Source organism: Diplotaxodon limnothrissa, linkage group LG23, assembly GCF_057381915.1.
Source record: "Diplotaxodon limnothrissa isolate DT_005_m linkage group LG23, D_limnothrissa_male_GT1.1, whole genome shotgun sequence".
In the NCBI taxonomy this organism is placed as follows: Eukaryota; Metazoa; Chordata; class Actinopteri; order Cichliformes; family Cichlidae; genus Diplotaxodon; species Diplotaxodon limnothrissa.
Genome location: NC_140617.1, coordinates 542727 through 556809, shown reverse-complemented (window position 1 = coordinate 556809; position 14083 = coordinate 542727). Strand labels below are relative to the sequence as shown.

The 14083-nt window shown below is 43.9% G+C and overlaps 1 protein-coding gene across 3 annotated transcripts; it reads right to left on the bottom strand.

Moving 5' to 3' along the window:
• Positions 1 to 432: 432 nt before the first annotated feature.
• nexn (nexilin (F actin binding protein)) lies at positions 433 to 9300 on the bottom strand. 3 transcript variants are annotated; one of them, XM_085348123.1, is made up of 14 exons: positions 9174 to 9300; positions 7396 to 7756; positions 7098 to 7295; positions 6180 to 6264; positions 5951 to 6099; positions 4504 to 4704; positions 4239 to 4412; positions 3636 to 3818; positions 3129 to 3320; positions 2312 to 2506; positions 1980 to 2201; positions 1702 to 1887; positions 1259 to 1619; positions 433 to 1122 (listed from the first exon to the last, which is right to left on the bottom strand). In XM_085348123.1, exons 2-14 carry the CDS (start codon positions 7702 to 7704, stop codon positions 1109 to 1111), a joined length of 2469 nt encoding a protein of 822 aa, XP_085204249.1. In that variant the 5' UTR covers positions 7705 to 7756; positions 9174 to 9300; the 3' UTR covers positions 433 to 1108. The 3 variants fall into 3 exon arrangements, with proteins under 3 accessions (XP_085204249.1, XP_085204250.1, XP_085204248.1); XM_085348124.1 differs by lacking the exon at positions 433 to 1122 and adding an exon at positions 2763 to 2807 and having other exon boundaries at positions 1146 to 1619; XM_085348122.1 differs by lacking the exon at positions 433 to 1122 and having other exon boundaries at positions 1146 to 1619.
• Between the last annotated feature and the right edge of the window lie 4783 nt (positions 9301 to 14083).

Sequence of the window (14083 nt, the reverse complement as noted above, 5' to 3'; positions counted from 1 at the left end):
CCACAGTCTTTTCTTATGAACATGTATAATGTTCTTTTATTATGTGCATGTCTTTATTGTTGTATGTTTTCTCTGCACAGCTCTGTGTTGGACAAAAAGATGTCCACCTCAGACGGTTTGGAGCCATGGTGCGCTGTCCATGTCTTAACGGATCATTCTGAGTATTCGAACATTTTCATGGTTTTTATGGGGAACTTTTCATTTTGATAAATTACCACCCACTGCATTTCCATGGCATACAGCTCCATTCATTGTGCTGTACTATGGATGCATGCTACACTGGGATGCTAGTGTTTGTGGAGTGATGATGGGTTTCCTCAGGTGTAGCTTGTGGTTACTCATTCGTGACGGGACAGTCCGTCCTTTCAGGCAACAGGTTGCAGTTTGTTGCTGCAAAGGTTGTAACAGTGAAAGAAATCAACAATGCAGTTCTTTGTGTTCATTTTATTAAAAGGTTTTTTTTCTATTTATAATATACGACAAATAATCGGACATGTCTACTTTTATATTCATTATCAATCCTCGACAACTTTAAGTGTAGTACATTTAACACAAAAATGGTTGGTGCATGAAAAATTCATCTGTAGAGGCTGCAAGTAAAACTCAGGGATGCAGCTGTTTTGTTCCTGCAACATGTGGCTGCCTCTAAATCGTCGATATAACTGCTGTTCTTTAAGTGAATGCACATCTTACATTTAACATTTCAATACCTCAAGCTTAACATTTGCCATTTATGGACCAAAACGTGTGATATTTACAGAACAGTACCAGAGCAATGCAGGAAATGTGCTGGTATGACGAGTATTGTCAGGGCCGCGCAGGAGAGATCGTTTTGAAGTTTTGGTGCAGCCCTTGTCGTGGGAACAAGAACCACGTGTTTTTGGCACAGGTATCATCTTCCATCCTAGAGGGGAGTGCAGCTTTACATTTGAGCAATACGTAAACAACATCTTGTCTTTGTTTTTTGCATATGTGTGTTATGTGTCCCTCCCTTAGGAATGCCAAGCATACTGCTATTTCCTTCCCTCTGTTTGACAATGCCAGGAGGGACGACGTTTTACAAAAGGAGTGAGAGACAGAGGGAAACTCTCTAGATCACGAGGCGGCATCAGTAGTCGTAAGCTGCAAGAAAGAAACAGAAGGACGGTTATCCAACTCGCCGTCTGGCAGAGTCTACGAGGAAGAGGAGCATGCGATCCACTTCGTGAAGAGAGGTTCATATCCAGACGGGCATGCAATCACACCAAGGTGGTCTTACTTTCTATTGTGAGGATGCAGGTACTTGCTGCCGTGCCTCTGCTGTTCACGGCCTTGCACATGTACTCTCCCTCGTCCTCGGGGAAGGTCTCCGGCAGGTAGAGGCAGTATGTCTCTCCTCTCTCTATGTACTGATAGTCCTCACAATCTTGAAGCACCTCTCCCTCAAACCACCAGGTCACCTCTGGCTTTGGTTCCCCGGTGATCTTTACGGTGAACCGAACTGGCTCAGAATCTACCACCGACTGGTTTTTGAGGGGCTTTTTAAACCACGGGGCCCCTGACCTGGCGTGATCCTCCTCATCTTCGTAAGCCGCAGAGCCGTTAATGATGCTGCCCTCGTCCTCCACGTCGTCATCCTTCTGCAAACAGAGGACAAAACAATCACAAAAAGTTGTTCGTTTGTTATCTCGGTGCAGTTTGTCATGAAAATGGAAGATTTACTTTTTGGAGCGCGGCATCAATCTCCTGCTGCTCAAACTGCATCCTCTGCAGTTTCTGCTCCTCTATCCTCCTCCGTTCCTCCTCCTCTCTTGCTTTGGCCATCTGCTCAAAGCGGGCTCGCATGTCCACTTTCTGTTTGAACGGTGACTCTTCGGCCCTCGCTGGAGTCGTTTCCTGGTCCTCATCCTCCGGAAAAAACAAAAACTTGTAATACATGCTGCCGAGATCATCTTCCATTGATATGAAAAAAAACCACATGTGCTATAAAGTGCTCTTACCTCCTGGAACCGCTCAGCTTCTCTCTCCTTAATTTCATCATCGATGGCCTTCCTCTTGGCTCTCTCCGTCTCGATCTTCTTCTGAATCTCCTCCTCAGTCAGCTGCTTGATCTTCTCAAACTTGGACTTGAGGCTTTTGGCCTGAATGGAGCCGGTTCTCTTGAGCTTAGTGAGCTCTTCGTACTCTTTGCTTACAACATCCGAGCTTTCATTTATTTCTTCCTGTAACGATATGTGGAACACAACTTTAAACATTTAGTCACATTTTTCTGTAAGACACGCTGTCGACTCGACTGGCTGCTGTCTGATATTTTCAGCTGTTCGAGACTGACCTCGCCCATCTCTTGTCTGAGTTGTTCGAATTCCTGCTTCTCTTGCTCCATTTTCTTTTTGCGCTCCTCTGCCTTGCGTCTCCTCTCAGCTTCCTCCTTCTCTTTCAGCAGCTCTTCAAAGTTGATCTCCAGTTTCCTGGGGTGCAGGGCTTCCTGAGACTCGCTCTTTACCATCCCTTCGTCCTCATCTAGTACCTAAACACACAAGCACCCACAAAAGTGTTTCAGTATTTTAATGTTTAATGAAATCCTGCAGCAGTAACATCTTCAATTTGCAAAAGCAAGTGCAAATCTAAAGCATTACAAACATTAGATAAACAGCTGCATGCAAAAAAAACAAGATGCATCGTCTGGAGGCCACTGTGTCCTTGTATGTGTAGGGAACACATTGATAATAAGACTCTTGGAGTAAAAATAATTTATACTATATCTGAAACTGAAAATCTCTTACTGTTTCATCTCCAAATGCAGACTTTTTCTGATCCAGACCAGGGCTCTTGAAGAAATAATTGAGACAAGGAAACAGCAGTGCAGTTGTAGCCCATCATTACTGATGTGCAGCATGAATCTATTACAGGCAACACTTCTGCAGGGTCACTTAAAGAAGGTGTTGGCTTAATCCACTGATGCTGAATGAAACTGTGTTTGATTGTTTTACAAATATCGTAAAACTGCTTTTCATGCATGTTTTCCTGCTCTGTAACAAGAGAGCTGAGCAGCAAAGCAGCAGCAAATCAACTTGAGGCTTTAACAGCACAAAAAAGCAGTAACACATTAGTGATCAGTCCAATACATGCAGACTGTGATGGACGTTTACCATGCTCTTGCGGGCCTCAGCAAACAGCCTCTTTTCCTCCTCCAGTCTCCTCTTAGCCTCCTCCTCTGCCCTTTTCTGCTCTTCCTCTCTCCTCTGGCGTTCCAGCTCCTCAAAGCTGACACATATCTTCCCAGGCTCACTGCCCTCCAGGTTCAGCAAGGCCATCAGCACCTCGTCATCCTCGTCTACAAGCTGAGTGAAAACCCAACGGTGCAAAGACCACATTAATGTCTGCCTGGTTTTAAAAAGCAGTTGATCTCACCGCCTGTACACACAGTAAAGGCAGCTCTGCACAGAAAGCTCGATAATTATCCAGACTAGTTTGTTTCACTAACCAGGCCAACCAGCTGCTGACTAGAGTGTAACGTTCAGTTGGCAGATGATCGCTTCCTCACGCACAAAAGTTCAATCTACACTTTTAAGGCAAACAAATTCATTGATATAATCAACAGATATGTATCCACTCTGAGAGAAAGGTTTTGTATTAAATGCAGATTTAATATTGACCATGCTTTTCCTGGCTTCAGCAAAAGCTCTTCTCTCCTCCTCCATCCGTCTCTTGGCCTCTTCCTCTGCTTTCTTGCGCTCTTCCTCTACCCTTTGTCTCTCCAGCTCTTCAAAGCTCAGTCTCAGTTTTCCTGGGCGAAACTCCTCCTTGTCTTCCTGTCCTGTGCTTTCCTCGTCTTCTTCCTGATGGGACACAAACATATCGCAAACGTGATTAGGCCATCTTCACAACACAAAAGTGATTTGGAAGCGCAAACACAAATCCCCTAAAGTTGTTTTTATGAGATGTTAATCCCAGGAGGACTTCTGAAATATTTTCACATGGCTCGTGATTTATATCTTGCTTGAAGTAACTGTACACTGGAAGATGCTGGCAGTCAGAAGGAAGGTTGTTATATCTGTCTGTAGATATGTATGTGTGGTTTCTCTGGTACCGCCCTAAGCTTGAGGGCGGTACCAGAGGAGGGTTGCAAAGCGACATGCAGATGTACAGCAACTATGGGAATGCTAAAGCTGCTGAAGCGCACTTGTTGCCTTCATGAGATCTGCCAGTGAATCGCACATGTACAAAAGCTATGCTTGCTGTTTTGCAGTCATGTGTACCATTCCCAGCCTGGCCTCCTCAAAAGCTTTCTTCTCCTCTAGCAGGCGGCGTTTGGCTTCCTCCTCCGCTTGCTTCCTCCTCTGCTCCTGCCTTTCTTTCTCCAGCTCCTCAAAGGTCAGTTTCAGCTTTCCAGGAGTGACTTGAACCTTATCGGAAGCTTTCTCCTCTTCATCCTAAAGCAAAAGAAAGCAAGAAAGCAGACCTGTGGCTGTAAAACACAATATCTCCTGTTAACACTGCGTTCACATTGACATCTTCATTTACCTGTTGATTAACTGAGCGTCTCTTCACTTCCCGGAAGGAGCGCTTGTTTTCGTCGTAGCGTCTTTTTTTCTCCTCTTCTGCCTTCCTTTTTAGCTCCTCCTCTCGATTCTTCTCCATGTCTTCAAAATTCACTTTGATTTTGCCGGGAGGTCGTGACGGCTTCGCCGGGACCACACGCACCAGGATTGTGTCATCTCCTTCCTAAAAAGTTAAAACAGCCGATAATCACGGTCTAGAGAATTCACAACAACAATATCATCACAGTTTATATTAAAGCAAATGTGACGAGTCAGATATGATATTATTATTACTATTATGTGTGTTGTCTGCAGCACTGAGAGAGCAAACCTCCCACGTTCACTGGGACTGTGTGTGGGTAGGGAGCGACTCTGCAGTTCGCAGTAGGTCAGTGTACGGGTGTCAGTCTAAGATAGCAGCAGTCGCAGCAGGGAAGGCTCGAGCTAATTCTGTCTGTGGGAGGTGTGGGAAACAGCTGCCAGTCATCTGCTGTCTACACCTGGCAGCTCTGTTCCAGCTGTTTCCAGATCAGTGCATTCCTATATGTGAACAGGCTCTTTTTAATGGTGTGATCTGAAGCGTCATTGTCTTATGTGGTCAACGAGGCACAAAGGAAACGGTTAAAGCAGCAGTCAGGGGTCAGAGTAGCTTTTTAGACACGCTTTGAAGAAACTGATTTGACTTCATGATCTGATCTTTACCATAATCAGGGTCCCAGATACACGTAATTGTGTAACGTAACGTACAAAGTACAATGGAATCTGTTCACTGGTACAGATTCAGCGAGATATTTGAATAAGCAAAAGTTATTGTTTCAAGTTTGAGGAGAAAACATCTTTTGGGTTTGTTTTTTTCCGATTGTGTTTCAGTGAAAGCAACAGTGTTACGCTCCTGGTCTTTCAGGCTCAGTGTTATTAGTGATGACTAAGGCAGAGCTTTGCAGCCACATTCAAAGTTTCACACTGAACAGGATCCATATAAAAGTCCCATTTTCAGACAGCATTGTGAACCTTATTGCTTTGCTACAGCAGCAGAATCAGGGCAAAGAAGTAGTGCACTGCTGCTTGTAATTGCCTATTTGGCACGAGATCACTGACGTAACCATTTCCAAGAACTGCACCGTCTGAATGTATAAGAAGCCTGAAAGTGGACTAATTGGAAATCTCCGTCTGATTTAGCTTGAATCGTTTTCCTGCATAGTGAGGTTAAATGTGTGCCAGCAGTTCACAGACTGGTCATGTTAGCAATGCTACTGGTGGATTCAGACCTACATCCAGTCTGTGCCAACTCTTTGGACCTCAAATGCCCATTACAACTCATCCGAGAGGCAGCTGAGGATTAACCATTACAGTGGTAACCACACTGGTTCATCGCAGCCTCTCAAACACCAAAACACACTTTGTTTTTGCTTGAGCCCAGGTTCACTGACCTCAGCGGCTTTTTGAGCCAGTTCTTTCTGGATTTTGGCTTTCTCCAGCTTATCCTGGGCCTCCCTCTTCTTCCTCTCTTCCTCCATCCTCTTCCTCTCCTCCTCCTGTCTTTGTTTTTCCATTTCTGCAAACTTCCCCTTCACGCTACCTGAGGATTTCACAAAGCGAGACACAAGCCTTAAGCCTCGTCTTCCTCCTGGATAGTCATCGCTCATTACCATCCCTTACCTTTGATTTTGGGGACGTAAGATTTTTCCACCTTCGCTGGCTTCACCTCCTCTTCCTCATCACTGGAAGCAAGCAGTTCTTTTATCTGTGATCGAGCAGATAGAAAGTGTGACGAGGTGAGGTTACGGTTTAGCTGGGATCATCTCCTTTGCCACTCAGGAGCCATGCTGGTCCCAGCAAGAACACGAGCCTAATCCCTGCTAATAGCAGGGTCATGTGGCTTGCAGCAGGCCTCTGATTGGCCCGTCGTGTTGTTGAACAGATAGGGGATGAGTGCAGGTGTCCGAGCCTGGCCAGCTACAGCACAGCAGTACACAGGAAGGGCGTTTTGTCTGAGTGCCTGATAATCACACAACACCGTATCACTGCCTGTATTTCACTGCAGTCGAGTAGGAAGAAAAGCTGAACCCTGGAATTCTTGATCTCTGACCTTCTCAGTGGGACTGATGTCTGCTTTTTTCTAATGGATTAATGACGTTTTGGTGATATATTAAATCAATTTAAAGCAATTTACCATCGTGGACTAATCTGATTAGTTGATCACTGGATTCAGACGTTTCGGGCATCGTTCATGCTGCTTCACTATCACGTGACCCGCTGGATATTTGACATATGGTGAATTCTGAATTTAAAGTAGTGGTGAGAAAGTTGTTCAGTGCACGACTGTTTCAGTGCATATTAATATGGTTAAAGATGGCTTTTTACAAAAGGTCACTTTAACAACAAGCACAGGCCAGTTTGACTGAACATGGGCTCATATCTACAACGTTTAGCAGGTTAATACATGAGATGTGACAGATGTGTCGGTGCAGTGTAAAAATCGAGTTCTCTCACAAACCGCAGTCTCTGTCACGGCGCCATGCCTCATCATGCCATGCAGATCACAGTGGGAGGTTAGTGGGGTTATCAGCCTTTGACCTGCTGCTTCCTGCGATGCCACTCTCTCTCCTTGATGTATTGCTCCTTCCTCTTCTGCTGCTCCTCCCTGTTCCTCTGCCTGCTGCGCTCCTCCCTGGCCTTCTGCATGGACTCAAATTTGCTCGTCACGTTCTCCTTGTCTTTGTTGAGCTTTGGCACGTAGCTTCTTGCCACCAGCTTTCTGGATCTGAGGAGTTTCTGTGGTTTAACAGTCGAAAAAATGATGAGTTCGTTGATGTAACTGTGGGAAAAAATGGTACCAGAAATGTAAAGATGCTGCCAGTGTTTTCCATCTCACCTCTTTTTTGAATGCCACATCAGAAATGTTCTGGTCTTCATTTGTTTCAGGCTCTTCCTCCTCCTCGTCCTCCTCCTTCTGTGAAACACCATTAACATCTCCCGAGCTCTCGTTTCGCCCTTTCTTTTCTTTGTGCTCCAAGCCGTTCACGTGTGTCTTGTCGGTCTCATTGCTCGCCGTTTCATTCCTGCCACGAGGTTTCTGATCTTCTGTGGATGCTCTCTCACCTCTACCCTCGACGTCATTGGCTGTCACATCGCTTTCTTTATCTTCCACGTCGTGGGCATCTACAGCTGCCACCTCAGTCATGTTTGTACCACAGTGACAGGCCGACAAACACACTCTGTTTAAAGTTCTTCACCTGCAAAGCACACAAGTCACGGTTCAAACACTGATGACCAGCCAACCTTGCTTTTTTATTCCACCAAACGTGTTTTTAAGAATCTGCTGTTAAACACACAAAGACACAACTCACTCATCACAGCAGAATAAAAGCTTAAAACTAAACTGACAGATACATGCTGAGTTTGTTAACCTTTGCCATGTAGTGCCGCACATAAGTGCTCCCTTTGGCCGACAACATGGCAGACTACATTAATTTTACATGATTAAAATCCTAATTTTAAAGTTTTTTTTTTATTAATCTGTGTTTTGAATCAATCATTTTAATGCCATTTCTATCTTTGCCTAATTTGATTTTCCATCCTTTAGCTGAATATCAGCGTAGCACTTTACTGTCGTTTTGCTACATTTCACAGTTACTGTCTGTCTGCACTGTCACATTTTTACCACTGCAAACAGAGCTGTTACTCAGTATCTGGAGAAAGAGTGCAATGGAAGCTTGCCGGCCCCTATTTATAGCCCACTTGTGGCTCTAGGGCATGTGATCGTGACTATTTCTGATGACTGATAGGCAGTTGGACACAGCTCGAGCTGGCACCCACATGTCGCCCCACAGACCCTCGACAAAATGGCCAAACTGAGAGCAGGACAACTGGATGAATGAGAGCTGTTTGGACTGTTAGTCACCCCACACTAAAACTGTTGCTGTGTATCAGCGTCCCCAAATACCTTTCAGACTCAGATATGAAGATCTCACTGTGACCCGGCACAGCTAATCAGAAGCTCTGCCATTGAACCAACAGTCAACGCACTGAGGCGGATCACTGTAGGCCTCACAGGTGGGTTCAGCCCGACTTCAGAAGTATTCGAAGCACTTTTACATTATAGCAGAGAGTGGCTAATTGAAGCAATTATAGTTATCAATTTTAGGCCTACAACACACTGCTGGAGCCAGGGTAGGTTGTAGCTTGATTTAGGGACGGCTGATTTGATTTTCCACCCTCGTTTTAAGAGGTGAATGCCAAAGTCAGACAGTGACAGTGTTTGTTGCCCTTTGTGGATCTTCACGCCATATTCTGACTGTTTAAATTCCAATTTAGAGGGATTTTGAAAGAAATCCATTATAACTCTATTGCTGCTGATAAATAAAAAGAACCTGCTTTGTAATAAATACTCTCAATATTTAAACAAACGCTAGTGTGATTTCTGTGCACAGCTGGCAAAATCATGCCATAAAAGCCTGATTCTAACCTCAGTCACGTTTAAAACTATTATTAAGCAGTGAAGCTAGAGCGACACCAATGAGCATGGCTAAACCCGCAGTAACCAAAGAGCTGGTTAATCCTAATTCAGGGTGTAGGTAAATAATCTAAAACCACACACTTTGGTCTTTTCCAATCCCCCTCGTGCTACAGAATTATGAAACCAGACTTTACCTCTTCAGTGCTTTCGTCCTCCTGCTTTGATTGATTTTCTTTCTTATTCCTCTGGGAAGCCACAAAACCTAAAGTGAGACCAAGCGGAACAATGCGAGGAGCGACCGCTTCCACCCACTCGACTGGCTTCTGGTTGCTGGTTGCCTGTTGGTGAGCAGTTTCCTTAAAAGTACCGTTACTTTCTACCGGACACTGCATTCCGCGCGCGCCTGCTGCAGGTTCAGCTGTTCAGCCCCGCACGCGCTCCCACACACATGCACGCGCACCGGCGCACGGCCCTATCCCGGTCATTTATTCACAGCTCGAAGCCTTTGTTTTTAATAAAATAAATACAGTAATTGTTTTGGAGGATTTCTGGCTGCAGACTCAGCGTTATTTTTGTCAGATTATTATTTATGTATTTATGAAAAGATCGTTACAAAAGTGTAATTAGCGAGCTAATTATTGCTGATTTTATACCAATGACAACAGATGGATAGGTTATCATTTTTGGTTTTTATTAATTTGTCTGATTAACGTTTTTGTTTTGTTTTTAGAATGAACAAAATGAGCATCATCATCATCATCATCATCATCATTATTATTATTATTATTATTATTGTTGTTGTTGTTGTTAACCAAGGACGCACTGCTGAGATAAGAGCAGCTCGTTTGGACTGTTTGGTAGAACTGGAGTCTAAATGCAGACAGATTATAATTATCTGCTCGTTATCCAGTTCAGCGCAGATTCAGGACTTATCAGTTCAGAGGGACAGCAGCTTGCCCTTTCCTTTTTTCTAAAATGACCTAGATGTTGCTGTCAGTATGCTATGCAGTGACAGTTGGTGCTGACATTGTTGTGCCAACACAAATCCAGTTGTTCAGTGTGTCACATGCGCTCAGGAACCAGGCATCTGTTTAACTTATCTTAAGTCAAATAACTGAATAACAGCTCCACGGTAGTGCTGATAAGCCTTCTTCTTTAAACTGAGGTGACAAAGTGTTTCTCTCACTGTAGATGGATGTAAATAGAAACCTGGCTGCAGACAGCCCGCTCTAATGCCCCCATGCACAGCTGCTGACTCACTGACCACACAGGCATCCGGCAGAAAGTGCACAAAGTTAAGTCCCCATTCAAGCACTCCAGGGCCCGTATCCCTAAGGATTCTGAGAATCCTCTCAGAGAGCTCCTAACTTAACCTAAAAATTCCTTGCCAGGAGTTTTAGCTTAGAAGTGATTCCAGAACATTTTCAGTGAACTCTGAGCAAGGAATGGATGGAAAATCCTATCTTAGTGAGGAGGTGTGGTTGACCCCGTTGCTAGGTATGAGTCATCATTTCAAAAGCCGTGATTGGTTGATCCTACAAGTTTGATGGAAATGAGCTTTTGGTGATAATGAGCAAAGGATGTACCCTCAAATCAATAAACATAATTATACACTCTAATCTTATGCTGACTGTAATTGTAAATAATATTTCACATTCAAGAAAATATCTGGAAAATGAATAGTAAGCTGTAGGGGTTATAGCCATTAGAATCTAAAATATGTGAAAACTTAAACTCATTACACCCTGTTCAAATAATGATTCGTGTCTTATTTGCTCATATTAATATCCTAGCTGGCATATTTTGTACTTTCACTCCCATATGGACCCTGTTGAAAACAAGATGGCCTATCTCAAGAGGCTGTCCTTAATGAAGTAGAAATCACAACGTTACAAGTCCAGTGTGGTCTTAACGAGGGTAACACGGCTCAGCTTTTAGCAATGTCTGTGATTGCAGACCCAAGTCATCACTGCTGCATTGTTGCATTTTCCCGGTTGCCAAATACCTCGGGGTTGTGATTACTTTCGTCTCCGGTGTAATAGCGTTGTAGCGTCGAGTTGGTGAAGTAATTGCATCTCTAAGGAGATCCACCACAAACATGATTCCTGCACGATCCAATCTGTAGCGTCTCAATAATTCCCTGTCATCCAGTGTTTGCAGGACATCTCTCCTGCCTCTTCTGTTGGCCATTTTGTGCAGCTGCTTAGGGGAACTCCTAAGCCACTAAAAGTCCTCTTCCCTGCTCTTAGCAGATCTTGCCTTAGGAGCCCTTTTAAGCGTTAGGAATCTTGAGGAATAGCTTTTATATTAACTGGGATTGTCGTGTCACTTTTAGGGGAAATTCTAAGAAAACGTCATGACTCTGAGAATTTTCTTAGAATTTGGCCGCTAGGAGCCACTTTTTGCACAAAGATTCTTTAGGGATACGGGCCCAGGAATGTTGCAGACAGTTTTTGAGAGGCTGCGCACAAAAGGCTCTGCTGATCATGCTGCTCATTTGTCAAAGCTTTGGTCATATCTACTTTTTGGACATGCCAAAAATGTAGGAAAGCTTCATGATTCTAGCAATTACACTGTGACTATGTGAGAGGTGTTGATATTTTGGACCCCCCCCTCCCAAACTGAAGAGCTAAAACTCGGGCTAGTGTTGCACTTCTAAGTGAAACATGAGAGTCACAGTGCCTCTGGAAAAGAAAGAAAGCTCGAGGAGTCCTTTGAGGAAACAACATTAAGACTAAGCTGTTGTGTTAACTCGTTCGGTGCACACAATTCATCAAAAGTGCACAGTGTAGATAATAAACACAGAGAGTTTGCCAAGGTCACTACACGTCTTCAAGCAGGCATCGAACTTTGGATTGTTGTATCTGCGTCTCGACTTTGACTGATGTTTGCATTTGAATGATCACATGAACTTCCTGCCCAGATTAAAGCATTAGCTGGTCAGGGGTACTGTTCAGTGAGCTCTCGGGGCACTGGGGTCGTGGTCCTCCTCTGTTTCCGAGTCCGGTGGGGTATTAGGGACAACAAGGGGACTGCTTTAAATAGCACCACAGCTGTGGAAACTAATCAGCACTGCAAGGACAGCTAACCTGAGTCAGACTGGGCCTTAGCATCAGCTGCTGCAGCACAACAACTCAGACTCCCCTGTGGATATTTCATGGTGGTACAGCCCGCGCCCCCACGCTGAAACCCCTGTTAAGTGGCTCACCGGGTCAAAACTGCGCCATGTGCTGCTGAATGGACACACCTGTCCACACCTCTAGCAAAGGTACACATAACTTATGAGCAAATTTCAAACCACATAACCAAGCAGTCAATAGAAAAGGCCGGCGCTACGTGACACGCTCATGAGCTCAGCAAAAGGAAAAAAACTCATCAAATCTTTTATGTCTCTTTTCATTTAAGTCACTTATAAACAGGCTGATTCACACAAGCAGGACTTGGACCAGTTAAAACACATTTCAGCGACCCTCTGATTCTTCCATCCACGCCTCATATAAAATATATTCCTGACACTTGGTCATGATGAAGCTCAGCCATGTCGGACTGTGAAGCAATCCTTCCTCCTGAGCAGACAGGCCAGTCCAGTGGCATGCAATCATGATACAAAGTTGTGCTTTGGAAACAGTTAAAAGGCAAATGGAAAGTAACAAAGTGTGATCATGAGCAACAGCCTGCTCGGGCCCAGAGCAGTACTAATCTGCAGGTTGAGCTGGATGATTGCATTTTTAGAAGAAATTGCTGTGTTCTGGCCAGACTTGGCAATGCACTGTAGGACATGAACTCTGTGATGCCTCTGCCTTTTCTCCAGCCTACATAGTTAAATGTAATCAAATTAGGTGATCCGGAAAGAACAGAACAACCCTTCATCAGCTGAGACATGAACAGATGTTTGTGCTGTTTTCAGAAGAACAAGCAGACTGTTGTTCAGCTCGTGCCCCCGTGTGTCTAAATCAAAATAATCAGAATGAATGCTTGTTAGCATCCGTGTTTGTTTTGTTGTTGTTGTTTTTAACAGTTTCTCTCTTGAACTACATTATAACTAATTTGGGTTAATGTTACATACAAACATGAGATCAATGTGGTTTTATTTGGCTCTTCTGTGTTAAAGTAGGGACTTAGAACATTTCCGTAATAATGATTCAAAACAGCCCAAAGTTAAAATATTCCAGTTATCTGATAACAGGCACTGGCTTCCACTCTGCACCACTGGCTTGGTGACAGCCCTCCGAGGGACGGTTATTATGGTACTACCCATGACTGGACACAATATTAACAAGGGCAGATTTATATGTAATCGTGCATCAGTCAGCAGCTGGTCTCATGGCCCGGGGCTTGTGTACATTTATTACCTGAAATCATGAGGAAAGCTGGTTTATCCTCCTGTGCTGTTAAACAAATTAAACCTTGTGTACATTTTTCTTTTCCGGACCTTCATTGAGGCGCCTTCCTGTCAGCGTGGATGCAGAATATGAGCGTCTCTCACTGCCCCCTAGTGGAAACAAAGGGAAAATACCTGTAACAGTCCTGACCGTAAAATGAAAGGCAAGAAATATATCATGTGAGCTGGTGACTAATTATAAATATTCATTATTCTGCACTTGATGTCTTTATGCTTCAGTTTAAAGGTTGTTCAACGACCTGAGCAAACTAAGAAACTCATTATGATGTGTTGACCTGAAGCCCCTTCATTAAAAGCCTGTGTGTATGTGTTTGCATTGATGTCGTCGGTTTGTGTCACTGTGGCTGAACCAGTTATTAAGTAACAAAACACGTTACTTCACTTTAGAATCAGAGCCTTTCAGTCTCACTGAAATGTGAAATTAAGTGATTTTATGGAGAGAACATTAAGATTTTCTTTGACTGTTGCTGAATTTTGGGTTTTTTTGTTACTTTATTTGAGCTTTGAATACTAACACCCTTGTTTCTTTTATTTCCATAATGTTGTGAAACATGTGTCTACAGGTGTGTTTATGCTTTATTGGTAGTGCTGTAAGAAAGTCAAACATTAATCATAAACAGTGGATTTCAGACTGTGGGCTGGGCGCTGCTGGGCACAGAGCCAGTGGACGTGTGGGTGTGGACTAGTGGAAATATCGATTGA